Here is a 13,431-nt window from a genome sequence, read left to right as displayed (position 1 = left end):
TATCTGACAAAGCCTTAATATCTTCGAAAATATTCACTTAAATCATACGGTGTAGAGGGCCATATAGATCTATATTAAACGAACAATGTATTCAAGGTATTTAATTGGTGAAGGATTAATGCTGTATTGGTTAAAATCGCATCGAAAATTAGGCATTATTTTTCGTAAAAAGTAAATGACAAAAAAATGTTATCGTGGGTTATCCATAAGAGATAGACATATACCATCGTGGACTTTTCTATAGACCTTTTCAATGTGTATAAAACTTAGTACATTATTTTGATAAAACTCGTAGGGTTCAGCCTGCGTTTGCAATGTAAGCGGAAAAAATGTAATTTTTTACGACATCACTTTAGAAACCTCAAAAATAACAGTACTTCTCCACTATTTAATGGATGTTATTATACATATAAACCTTCCTCTTGAATCACTCTATCTATTAAAAAAAACCGCTTCAAAATCCGTTGCGTAGTTTCAAAGATGTAAGCGTACAAAGGGACATAGGGACATAAGGACATAGGGACAGGGAAATCGACTTTGTTTTATACTTTTTTTTTTTTTTTTTTTTTTTATAAAGGCACCCGTCATCACAGGGTGTTCGCGCCACCTCTGGAATATTGTCCAGAGACATTATTTTCATTTTTTATTTGTTTACAAATACATAATTTTCAGCCACATAATAAATTAAAAATAAAATTATTACTAAATTAAAAATATTACAAATACAAAGTATTAAAATACTGGGTAAATAAAATAAATGCTATAAAATTGAAACTATCCTAATACTAATATCACAGAATCACATCACACGCCATTGTTACGCTTATTGACTACTTCTACAATATATTTACAATATTTAAAGAAAGTATCCCTACACTTGTCCCCCAGGGCGGAAGGCAGATTCTCACCCGTCATCGCCATGCCCAATTTTTGCTCAATAGCATATCTATTGCTTGCAAAAATCGGGCACTCGAGTAACAGGTGAGGAACCGTCTCCTCTACTCCGGGCTGACATAGACACGACGGATTCTCCTTCAGCTTGAATCTGTTCAAGTAGAAGGCGAATCCGCCGTGACCAGTCAGTACTTGTGTGGTGTGGTGTGTGATGTCTATTTTCCCGACTACCTTGTATGCAGCAGCAGCGCTTGGGAAAAAGAGCTTCGTGACTCCGGCCGTTCCTCCTACATCGTATCTCCTATCCCATTCGCTGATCGTATCCTGTCTCAAAATACGCTTGACGAATGAAACAGGACACAGATCGTAATCCGGTTTCTTCCTCAACCCCAGAGCGGCCTCCTTGGCTAACTCGTCTGCCCTTTCGTTCCCCCTAAGCCCTGCGTGCGCCTTAATCCAAAACAGGGAGACCTCCCGCCTCTGCAATGCAGCATTTCGGAGGGCCGCCCGTGTTTGCACAGCCAGGGGATGACGGGAACTCAGGGTAACCGCCTGGAGCGCCGATCTGGAGTCGCTAAAGACACCGACCTTTGCCGCTCCGCTCTTGCAGGCTATGTCTACTGCTCTTTTGAGCGCTAGGAGCTCAGCCTGATAGACGGTACAATACGGTGGCAACGCAAGCTTAACGGCCTTTGTCTCGGCCTCACCTTTCCATACGGAAAGGGCGGCTCCGACGCGACCCTCAATCTTGCTGCCGTCCGTATAGACCCTGTGGACGTGGCTGTCAACCACGTCGGCATAGGTGTCCTCATCTACCAAGCCGAACCCCAGCTCTACCTGCTCTGCCGGATGTGGGTCCTCAATCGCGGGTGCCATTCGTTCCACCTCCCTGTCCCTCAACACCGCCGGGTGCGACACACCCCTCCCGATCTCATAAAGCCTCGAAGCTTCGAGTATCCTGAGATCAAGAGGGAGAATCCCAGCCAGCAGCATCGCAGAGTTCAGGGAGACAGTCCGATATGCTCTGCAGATCTTCTGGGCAAAACCCCGTTGAACGGTGTTAAGCCTCTTTTGGACCCCCATCTTTTCCGCTGTGGGTGCCCACGCTGCTGATGCATACAAGATAGTCGGTTCTATAACGGCGATATATATGGTCTTAACTACTTGGGGGTTAAGCCCCCAACTTACTCTGGCTGCTCTCGCTAACAACTTGTAGCGGGCGATTGCCTTCTTGCAAACGCTCCCGACATGGTCGTTGAACGTCAGGCCGCCGTCAATAATAAGGCCCAGTATCTTAATATTATCGTAATACTGGATGTCCACACTACCCATTGTAAGTCGTGGCTTGTCATATTTTAGTTTTCGTGTCGAGAGCAGGGCACATGTCTTATGTGGCGCGAATTTCAGCTTATTTTTGACACCCCATTCGTCAATTATTCCTAATATGCGGTTTGCCTTGACCTCTATTTCTAAACCCGTATCTCCATCAAACACTAACACTATGTCATCGGCAAACGCCTGACAGAACACTTTCATCTCCTCTAACATCCACAGCAGGGGATCCAACAAGAGGTCCCACAGGAGCGGTCCACCTATGGACCCCTGTACGCACCCCTTATTGGTTTCCCTACTCACTTCCACACCTGCATACCTTACATTCACTCCCCTTTCACTCAGGTAGCTGCTAATCACCCGCCTCAAGTTCACCGGACACCCAACTTCGGCCAACCGCACCTTTATGGCTGGCCACCAGGCGCTGTCGAAAGCTCCCTCTATGTCCAGCGAAACCACAACAGAAATCTTCTTCTCCTCCCTCTTATTTCTGATATGGTTCACTAGTCTATAGAGGGCGTCCTCGGTGCTCCTCTGTGGCATGAAACCATACTGATGGGGGCTTATTTTGGGCAGCAAGTAGAACCTGAGTCGGGCGACCAACATCTTTTCGAAGATTTTGCCGAGAACAGGTAAGAGACCGATCGGTCGATAGGCTTTCGGTACCCGGTATGATTCCCTGCCCGGCTTTCTCAGGACCACCACAGTCGCCCACTTCCACTGTTTGGGGAAGTAGGCGACAGTGAGGCACTTGTTCAACAGCGCAAGGAACCACTCCGGGTTACAATCTACAGCGTGCTGGCAGATGTCGGCCGTGAGGCCATCCGCCCCGGGGGCCTTCTTGGGATTGAAGGACCTAACGGCTCCCTTCAACTACTCCATGATGAAAGGAGGATCGTCCGGACCCATCGGCAGTTCGGTGTCCAAGGACTTCGCCCGCCGGCGCGTCAAACGATGCTCTTCACTTTCACCACTCTCCAGGTCCACGGGGTAGAAGGTCTCCGCCAACAGTTCCGCAGAGCTTCGGGCATTGAGGGTTTCACCGCCCCTCGTAAGGGGCAGATCCTCCACTCTCCCTGTGGCCCTGTTCAGCACCCTGTAGATGCCTTCCCAGACCCCCTCCCTATCCTGTTTCCGGCAAAACTCCTTCCAGCTCTCACATTGCGCATCTTTCACCGCCTTTTCATACTTCTCCTTTTGTTCCAAATACAATCCAACAACGCGGTCTCTGCGTACAGGTGCTGCGTTGCGGATCCTGCGTCTCCTCGTGGCAACTTCCTTTTTCATCTGCGCGAGCTCATCATTCCACCACGACAAGGTGTATTTCTGTGTGTGTTTTTTGGTCGGCATTGTGTCTCTGCATGTGTGTGTGATTGCTTGTGTGTATCTGTCTATTACCTCGTCTATTTGTTGTGTGCTGTGTATTGTGTCTATGTCGTGTGTCGCTGCGTACACTGTCACTAATTCACTATACTTGGATTCACTAATAAAACACCACTGCTGTTGTAAGGCATTTAATTAATCAACACACAGTAGTATACATGATATAACAAAAACAAAACACTAGCCAGTTATAAGATCGAACAATTCTAACGTGGCGCCATCTAGTTTGCGATAAGGAACTAAACGTAACTAACGACGGTATTGAACATCCCGCCCACCAAAAGCACCTAGTGCTTTTCTAAACAAAAGAAACATAAACAACAATTCAGTTGAAGAGTACATTTTAACCTAATAAACACAAAGTAATTCTTATAACATCTCAACGTAAACAATAGAAACTCTTGTTACATACATCTAAACTCAACGTAAACAATATAAACTTGAGAGTGAACTAAAACAACATTTTTCAATGTAAAAAATAGGAACAAAAAATACTGCTACATTAACTTTACTAAGAACTCTACACAATAACTAATGAGCTAGGCCTTTGGTAAAATGCATAACTTATTACAAGGACGTTTACAAAGACCGTTCTTCGTTTTAATTGTTACAACTCGGGTAAGGTCGTCTTTACCCGGATGTTTTTCAACGATTTTTCCTAATAACCATTTAGCTGGAGGAATATTATGGTCCCTTATAATAACAATATCGTCAACGTCAGGTTCTGTCTTTTTTGAAAACCATTTGTACCTATTATTTAACGTCACTAAATACTCATTTGACCACGTCTTCCAAAAATTATTAACCATCCGTTGAGTAAGTTTCCACCTTTGAAGACCTGTGAGAGAGGTCTTTGAATAATCACTTTCAGGAATTAAGACTAATGGTTCACCGACTAAGAAGTGCCCAGGTGTGAGGGGCATCTCATCACCTGGATTATCACTAATTGCAGAAATTGGACGGGAGTTTAAGCACGCTTCTACTTGGGTCAACACAGTTGTCAGTTCTTCGAAGGTAAGTATTGCGTCTCCTACAATTCTTTTCAGGTGTGTTTTCGCTGAACGAACACCAGCTTCCCACAGCCCTCCAAAGTTAGGCGCGTGTGGGGGTATAAAATGCCAAGTGGTTCCGTCCTGGGTAAGTAAATTAGCAATTTCGTCGGCCAACTCTGATTTCGCTTGACATAACATCTTACGCAGCTCTTTATCCGCACCAACGAAATTAGTCCCATTGTCGCTGTACAGATCGCGGCAGTGCCCTCTTCGAGACACAAAGCGTTTGAATGCAGCTATGAATCCAGAACTGGTAAGGTCTGACACAGCTTCTAAGTGGATCGCCTTAGTCGCCATACACACAAATAGGCAAATATAGCCTTTATAGGATTTCGATCCTCTACCAGGCGAAAACCTTATATCTATGTACCCGGTAAAATCAACACCTGATGACCTAAACGGTTTATCCGGAGTCAATCTAACCTTAGGTAACTGGCCCATTAATTGGTTGTTATCCTGGCGAGAATAACGTAGGCAAGTCATGCATTCTCTGTAGCACTTCTTCACCTTATCTCTAATTCGTAAGATCCAAAATTTACTTCTCAAGAAGTTTATCATAAGTTGTGGACCCCCGTGAAGTGTTCTATGGTGCGCATCCAATATTAATAATCTAGTGAGATGAGACTCACTGGGCATTATTAGAGGATGTTTCTTATCAAACTGCACAGAAGACAGTTGTATTCGACCGCCCACCCTTAGCAACCCTTTTTCATCAAGAAAGGGTGCAAGAGTGTGCAGTGGACTTCCTTTAGTAACACTTCCGGTTCGAGACATTAGCTTATTAATTTCATCTCCAAAATATAGTCTCTGGGTAGCCTTTACAATTGTATCTAATGTAGTGTTCATTTCATTGGTCGTAATTATTTTATTAATATCTCTTAATTCTTTAGGTTCTCTTAGTTTTAGGAATTTTCTACAATAAGATAAAACTCGTAACATTCTAGTTAGATTTGAAAACCGCTCCCATATAAATTCTTCAGCAGATCGCGTCGTATTGGTAAGTACCTTTAACGGTCGTACTTCAACATCAGTGTCAACATCTAAATGTGTACTATAAACATGGTTTTCGTGTAGGCTCTTAGGACCATGCCACCAAAGATCATTATGTATTAGTTCTCGAGAGGATATACCTCTAGAGGCACAATCGGCTGGATTTTGGTCTGTGGCAACATGGTTCCATTGATCACTATCCAAAACAGTCAAAATCTCGGAGACCCTGTTGCTTACAAACGTCGTCCAACGGCTGGGTTCTCCACGGAGCCAAGCAAGCACTATGGTCGAATCGGACCAGGCAAACAACTTATCTTTAGGTACCTGCAGTACTTGTGCAACCTCAGAAATTAATTTGGCAGCCAACAACGCCGCGCATAGTTCCATTCTCGGAATGGATATCTCCTTCTGAATTGGGGCGACTTTAGTTTTGGATGTGACTACATTTACGTGAGTATTACCTTCGGTGTCCATGGTTTTCAGATAGACGACAGCAGCATAAGCTACCTGAGAAGCGTCAGCAAATACGTGAAGCTCAACTGGATCATCATTCGTTGTAGAAAGCCACCTAGGAACAGCTATACCTCGAATACCATCTAACTCTTTTCTAAAATGTAGCCATTGATTTAATAATTCTGACGAAAGATTTTCATCCCAATTCAATCCAGATTTCCACAGTGTTTGCATAAAGATCTTCGCCGTAATAAGGATAGGAGCAACCCAACCCAAAGGGTCGTAAAGTCGCGCAATATCAGATAACACTTTCCGTTTGGTTACAGGCTCATCTAACTCCGGTAAATTGTAAGTATACTCAAATTTATCTATGTTTTTATTCCAGGAAATACCCAACACTTTAATTGTATCATTGATTTTAAAAATAAATGTATCTTTTGAAGATTGATTATCATTTTCGATATGATTCAATAATTTTGGACAATTACTGCACCACTTTTGGAGCTTAAATCCACCCCTTGACATTAATTGATTCATCTCTTTATAAATATCTATAGCTTTCTCCTCTGAATTACAACCGGTCAACAAATCGTCCATATAAAAATCTTCAAGTGTAATTTTTGCGGCAAGTGGATATCTCAACTCTTCATCTCGAGCCAATTGTTGCAGTGACTTAACCGCCAAATACGGTGCACAAGCAGTACCGAAGGTAAGTCGCGATAGCTTAAAATGCTGCATGGGTTGTGATGGATCAGCCCGCCATAAAATTCTTTGGAAATTTGAATCATCTTCATGTACCACTATTTGTCTATACATCTGTACGATGTCTGCCACAATACAATAAATATGCGTTCGCCACCTCATTATAATGTGGCGCAAATCTTGTTGAATTTTAGGTCCAACGAGTAACGTGTCATTCAATGATACGTTATTATTCCCCTTGCACGACGCATCAAAAACAACACGAAATTTGGTGGTTTCCTTGTCTTCCCTTATCACGGCGTGATGAGGTAGGTAACAGGAAAATGGATACTCAATATCCTCCTTACTTAAAATCGGTTCCATGTGTTTCTGATTCTGGTAGTCAACTATAACCTTCTCATATTCAGCGTGCAAGTCAGAATTCTTTTCAAACTTTCTTTCTAATACCTTAAACCTCTTCAAAGCAACTTCCTTGGAATTTCCGTACACACACCTTGGATCTGGTTCCTTAAATGGCAATCTCACTACGTAACGACCTTCTTCATTTCTTGTGGTAGTACTCTCATAAATTTCTTCACATCTGATTTCTTCCTTCGTAAGTTTCTTTCCAATTAAATCTGGTTCTCTTTCAATTTCCCAAAACTGTGTCAAAATCTTATCTTCTCTTACCTGTAAATGTAAATTTACTACTCTAGGATTTGATTCTTCATTTTCGCCTATTCTTCCAGACAAGATCCAGCCAAGATGAGTATTCTGTGCAATAGGACCGTCATGTATGGGATGTTTCAAGAAACCACTCAACATTATTTGACTGAAAATATCTACTCCTAAAATAATATCTATCTTACCAGGTGAACCATATTTGGGATCTGCTAACGGTAGATTATTGAGCTCTGGCCAATCAAAAATGGAAACCTTACTCGACGGAAGAAAAGATGTTAAAGATGGCAACACATATGCATTTACTGAAACAGAAAATTCGTGATTATGTAGTGATTCTAACTCAAATGAAACAATGTGCTTAGATCTAAGTTTACCATCACCTACTCCAGTTATTAAACCATTTATTGGTTTACGCTTAAGACATAAATATTGTACAGTACTTTCGGTAATAAAAGAGGCCTCAGAGCCTTGATCGATTAATATTCGCGCAGTTTGGACACAGCCATTTGCGGATTTAATTCTAGCTAATGCGGTAGCTAATAGCACTTTGACTTGATGTTTATCTTTCGCAAAATGAGCTACTACTTTCTTATCATACTGGCGATTCTCATCTAAGCTCGTCGGTTGGTGGGTAGTACTCGTACTTGGTTCCCCAGACACAGGGGGAGGATCTCTTTCTATGTGCAGCAGGGTGTGGTGTCGTCTGCCACAACGCCGGCAACACGTCGACTGGTGACAGCTCCTCACGTTGTGGTTGGATGAGAAACAATTGAAGCAAAGTCTCTTGGCTTGAATAAACTCATATCTCTCTTCGGGAGACTTGCCTCCAAATTGTTTACATTGGTATAATAAATGAGCATCTGAACAGCATACGCAGACTTTACTATTTTCTTTGTAAGTATCCTTTTTACTATCTTGTATAATATGAAACGTCTTTTGTCTTGTTTGCTTTGGACTTACACTATTCTTCATGTTTTGTTTCGATTCACCTACTAGCATCTCCAATGTTCTAAATCTACTTTCCAGGAAGGTTACGAGCTCACTCCATTTTGGGATGCTGTCGGTTTGAGATCGGCCAGCCTCGGTCTCCCACTGGCGGCGGGACTCTAAATCTAATTTTGACACTATTAAAAAATTAATGATCGCATCCCACGAAGACACCTCAATATCTAAATTCTTTAGAGCCTTCAAACATGCCTCCGTGGTATCGATAAGATGTTTGATTGCTGTAGCCGACTCGCTAGACATAGGCTTTTGACCGACCAAACGTTTTAGAATTTCGTTGACATTGAATCTTTTGTTATTATACCTGCGCTTCAATCTATCCCACGCCTCTTCATAATTTGTATCGGTAGTCGATAAGCTCCTTAATAAATTCTCTGGTTCGCCTTTTAAACTACATTTCAGGTAATGCAACTTCTGAACCTGGCTTAATGATGGATTTCTATCGATCAAAGAGACAAACATGTCATGGAAGCTCTGCCATTCTTCATAATTACCCGAAAATGTGGGTAACTGTATTTGTGGGAGCTTCACTTCACTACCTGCACAGGTGACGTTCGATGGACCGACTTTAGAAGAACCCGCTGAGCTGGAACCAAGATCAACCTTCATTTTTGATTTGTAACTAATATAAATTTCTTCTAGGTTATCATAAATCTCTTCGGTAAAATAGGGGGTTTTTTCGCGTTCCCTTTTTGATGCAACTGATATAATATTCAAATGATTCTCGGTAAACTTCTTCCAACTTGCTTCTAAACATTCTAATTTTATTTCTATGTAAACGTTTGTCAGTCTCTCTTTTGGGGTCTTTTTATAATTTGAAAAACTTTTATTTATTTGTTCATGTATCTCTACTTGCTGAGCAACGAATGGATCCATTTCTTCTATCTTTAATTTTATTCAAAATTTTTCTAAGTACAAAGTGTATACAAATTTTTATGAAATTTTTCTAAGTCCAGTATTCATACAAATTTTAATCAAATTTTTCTAAGTCCCATATGCATACTAATTTTTATCAAATTTTTCTAAGTCCCATATGCATACTAATTTTTACGAATTTTTCTAAGTCCAATATTTAACCAAATTTTTCTAAGTTAATATTTAAGCTAATTTTTCTAAGTCCAAGTTATCACAACACTGAATTTTTACAAGTCTTTATTGTCCACTTAGTTCACTTTACTCACGGTTTTTACAAGTCCTTATTCCTTTATTCCCGGGTTTCGGCACCAGATGTCGCTGCGTACACTGTCACTAATTCACTATACTTGGATTCACTAATAAAACACCACTGCTGTTGTAAGGCATTTAATTAATCAACACACAGTAGTATACATGATATAACAAAAACAAAACACTAGCCAGTTATAAGATCGAACAATTCTAACGTGGCGCCATCTAGTTTGCGATAAGGAACTAAACGTAACTAACGACGGTATTGAACATCGTGTGAAGTCAATTGTCCGTCTGACATCAGCTGGGTCAGTTTCTCATGAAACTGAGTCCAGTTTGCCTTGCGTGTGTTAAATATGCGTGTAGTTCGTATTATGTTCGTGCCTGTGGATTTCTGTTGTCTGATGCCGAATGATATGCGGTTGTGGTCCGAGTTCGTGAGACCCTCCTCTACTCTCCAGTCGCCCACTCGGTTCAGCAGATCGTCGGAGCATGCTGTCACATCCACGTAGCTGGAGTATCTTTTCCCCCCTCTGATGGTATCGAATGTCGGGATGTCCCCGGTGTTGAGTATGTGCATACCCATTGCTTCCAGTACAGCAGACACATCCCTACCTCGCTGGTCTTCCTTGTCACCACCCCACCACGGGCTCTTTGCATTCGCATCACCTCCCAGGACCATCCTATTGGAACCTAACTTTCTTCCTATCCGCATAAGATTGTCCAGGTAGGGCCCTACTGGCTTATCGGGCTCGAAGTAGAAGGACACTACAATCATCTCCCATGCTTTGGTTCTGAGGGTGGCCACAACAATGTTGTTGTTGCTAAGGCGTGCGTGTAGCTCGACGTCCATTGTTTCTTCCGTCCTTTGTTTTATACTATGTAGTGATACGACAACACGTGTACAAATATTCGTTACGAAGGCTTCTGAGGATCATTAAATTTCATCCAATTAATATGTGTAAACAATAATCGCAAATACGTATGTGATATTTGTATAGATATCGTATGACTTTAAATAATCGTATCATTATAAGCTACTGCGAATTTCCTTCTCGTTATAGTTTCGCCATGATTTATGCTTCAGTCACGACCTCATAATTAATACAAAGTCATTACAATTTGCATGTGACGTCACACGACATGTGATATTTATCAACTTACATTTTGACAGCGTAGTGGACATTATTTTCTACTATCCGTGATCCTGCCACTTATTTACATTATAAAAATGAAAATTTGTATGTTTGCATGTTGAATTAAAAAATCAAAGTATCCTTCACACTTCCCAATACTTTCCTTTATTCCTTCCATCAATCCTTTTTAATGGGGATTAAAATGCAAATGTTCATGGGCGGTGGTACCGTGGTAGCGCTTCCTATCAGCCTTGGATTCTACGCAGAAGGGGATAAACTATACATACTATAAATTACTTTTAGCAAATACTATTTCAATCTGGCGTTTTAAAATATCAAAACTAGTTATACAGAACAATGTGTAACTTGTGCCTGGTGGCCTGATACAGCGCAAAGGTTTCATCCTGCCAGCATTGCGGGGACGCCTTTGACATGCTAATGAAGGGCCGCATCACATGCTCGCTGGCCGCAAGCTCTGATTGCGTTACGTCTACCACGGCACGTAATGTATGCTAATCGCTGCTTTGATGACAAATTGGAGTCAGTCACGGTGACTGATACCTTCGATGTAAGTTTTGGTTATGTGGTCAAATTGATGGATATCGATAACCATTCGATGCAGAAAACGACGGTTTTACATAAATATTGTTGCTAAATTGTGTTGAACCAGTAATATGAATAATGATAAAAGTGTGATTACATCACGATACACCCTCGTGTGTTTGTTTGTGTGTGTGTCTTGTGTCTTGAGCACATGTAGAGAACTGCAATTTTTACGTTTTATGAACGATCTCGTATTTTTTTTGCATCAAAATATAATCAATACGAGAAATCATTAAAAATAAATAGGTAATCGACTAATCTACTGTAATTTAAACGTATCCAATATACATCATAACACAACACGATTTGGTATTGAACTTTGAATATTAATGTTTAATTTACATTAATTACTCACAGTGATGAAGATTGATTAAATGCATAGACAAATAATTAATATTCGGGAAAGTGGCATTCAGTTCTTAGCTAATATTACATGTAGAGCTAGTATAAGAGCTTTGTAAAATTATTTTTAATTTAAATTACCTCCTTTTAACATCTCTCCTTACCTGTAGCCTGGAAGAAATCGCTACCTTTCTCTTATTTTATGTTCTTTCTGTGTCTCTATTTCTTATATTTGTGCAATAAAGTGTTATATAAATAAATAAAATAACACGTGTATAAGAGAAATTCTAAATCGTACATATAAACCCCTTCCTATTTCTATATAATAATCCCCTTCAGATCAAATGCAAACAATACATCTTGGCAGAACAATTGAAGCACTCATGTTTATGCCCTATTATTGGATCCTTATTCACAAATAGCTCTCCAATACAAGATTATTTTGCTGTAAAATTCAATGAATTAAATTCTGAAATAAAGCACTCAACTCGAAACATCAGTGAAATCTCATAAAATATCTCAATCTGTGAATTGTATTTTTAGAGAGATGGAAAACGGGAATCTTCCGGTCGGAAAGTGGTTTGTATTGAGCCATTACTGTGCGTATTTTTTATCATATACAAATATACTTTATTCATTTAAAGTCATGTTTCAACGTATTGTAGAAATACCTATATGATAACATAACATACATACATATGCAAACACAGTTTACTCGTTGTATTTGATATTTAGTTTTATAGCATTCAAATGCTTTATCGCCTTAGCCGAAGGACACGGGTTCGACTCCTGCCTCGTGATCTAATTTTTTATATTCTTTAAAATTTTCTCATACACTATATTTTCAGCTTACAAAATTACCGACCTCAATGTATCAATAGTTTATAAGGAATGTGTACTAAGCCTTATGTAAATATTAACATTATAGTTTGCAAATACTATGAACATAATATTCTTTTAAACAATGTTTGTTTTTATTACATTTAATTATAGCTGTCAACGCCATCGTTATTTATAAACAATGCTCTTAAAAAGTTAAACATTAAACCGACTAAATTAATGTTCATAAACATTACTTACTTAATTATAAAGTAGGTAATAGATATTATGTAAACATAGAAAATTTCCACGAACATTATTTCATAGATATGTCTGTAGAATTCATACATTGTTTTATGTACCGAAAATGAACATAATTACGAAGTTAGTATGACAAGATTGGTTTTGTGCCTTGAATACGTTTGCTGAAGGCCGCCAGCCGCCTGACTTACGATTCAATCTGCGGTTACATCATTCCATTACAGGCTGAATTATTCATCCGTGTCAGCTATGTACAAAACACTTAGCTTTAGACATCGCTTCTTTATGAAATTTGCTCTATTTCTTAAACTTTGAAATAATATACAACGTTAAATTACATTAGATGTCTTTTCATAACATCTGTTGATTCAGACTTGAAATTCACAATCTAAATATTGCTGTAACGTTTATTATACCTATATCTACTACATATTATGAACTAGCTTCCGCCCTCGTCTTTGTTTACTTAGTCTAAAACTTAACAAAATAATTATAGGTAATCACTAAAACCTCCATCGAGAACCAAGTGTTCTAAAAACTGCATCAAAATCCGTTGCGCTGCAGATTTTAAGATCTAAGCATACATAGGTAGAGACAGGCAGACAACATGTTTTATACTATGATAGTGA

The 13,431-nt window shown here is 40.0% G+C and overlaps 2 protein-coding genes across 2 annotated transcripts; both read right to left on the bottom strand.

Annotated features, from left to right (window-relative positions):
- Window positions 1-783: 783 nt before the first annotated feature.
- LOC149902628 (uncharacterized) lies at window positions 784-2,379 on the bottom strand. The gene has a single exon (XM_090110303.1). The coding sequence runs from the start codon at window positions 2,224-2,226 to the stop codon at window positions 805-807; it is 1,422 nt and encodes a 473-aa protein (XP_089966429.1). The 5' UTR covers window positions 2,227-2,379; the 3' UTR covers window positions 784-804.
- A 720-nt stretch (window positions 2,380-3,099) lies between these two features.
- On the bottom strand, window positions 3,100-9,083 carry LOC149902627 (uncharacterized). The gene is made up of 2 exons (XM_090110266.1): window positions 4,244-9,083; window positions 3,100-3,671 (listed from the first exon to the last, which is right to left on the bottom strand). The coding sequence occupies exons 1-2, from the start codon at window positions 9,081-9,083 to the stop codon at window positions 3,100-3,102; spliced, it is 5,412 nt and encodes a 1,803-aa protein (XP_089966392.1).
- Window positions 9,084-13,431: the final 4,348 nt, after the last annotated feature.

Source organism: Colias eurytheme, chromosome 15 (assembly GCF_061535395.1).
Source record: "Colias eurytheme isolate Ceu_HAF_F1 chromosome 15, ilColEury1 Martin Lab GWU primary, whole genome shotgun sequence".
In the NCBI taxonomy this organism is placed as follows: domain Eukaryota; kingdom Metazoa; phylum Arthropoda; class Insecta; order Lepidoptera; family Pieridae; genus Colias; species Colias eurytheme.
This window is presented reverse-complemented; position numbering and strand designations above follow the sequence as displayed.

Excerpts from the sequence above, each read along its gene's own strand:
- LOC149902627 (XM_090110266.1), bottom strand. The coding sequence starts at position 9,083 with ATGAAGGTTGATCTTGGTTCCAGCTCAGCGGGTTCTTCTAAAGTCGGT. Across the intron at positions 3,672-4,243 it reads AATCGTTGAAAAACATCCGG|CGACACACGACATAGACACA; the intron begins GTAAAGACGACC and ends CAGTGTACGCAG.
- LOC149902628 (XM_090110303.1), bottom strand. The coding sequence starts at position 2,226 with ATGGGTAGTGTGGACATCCAGTATTACGATAATATTAAGATACTGGGC.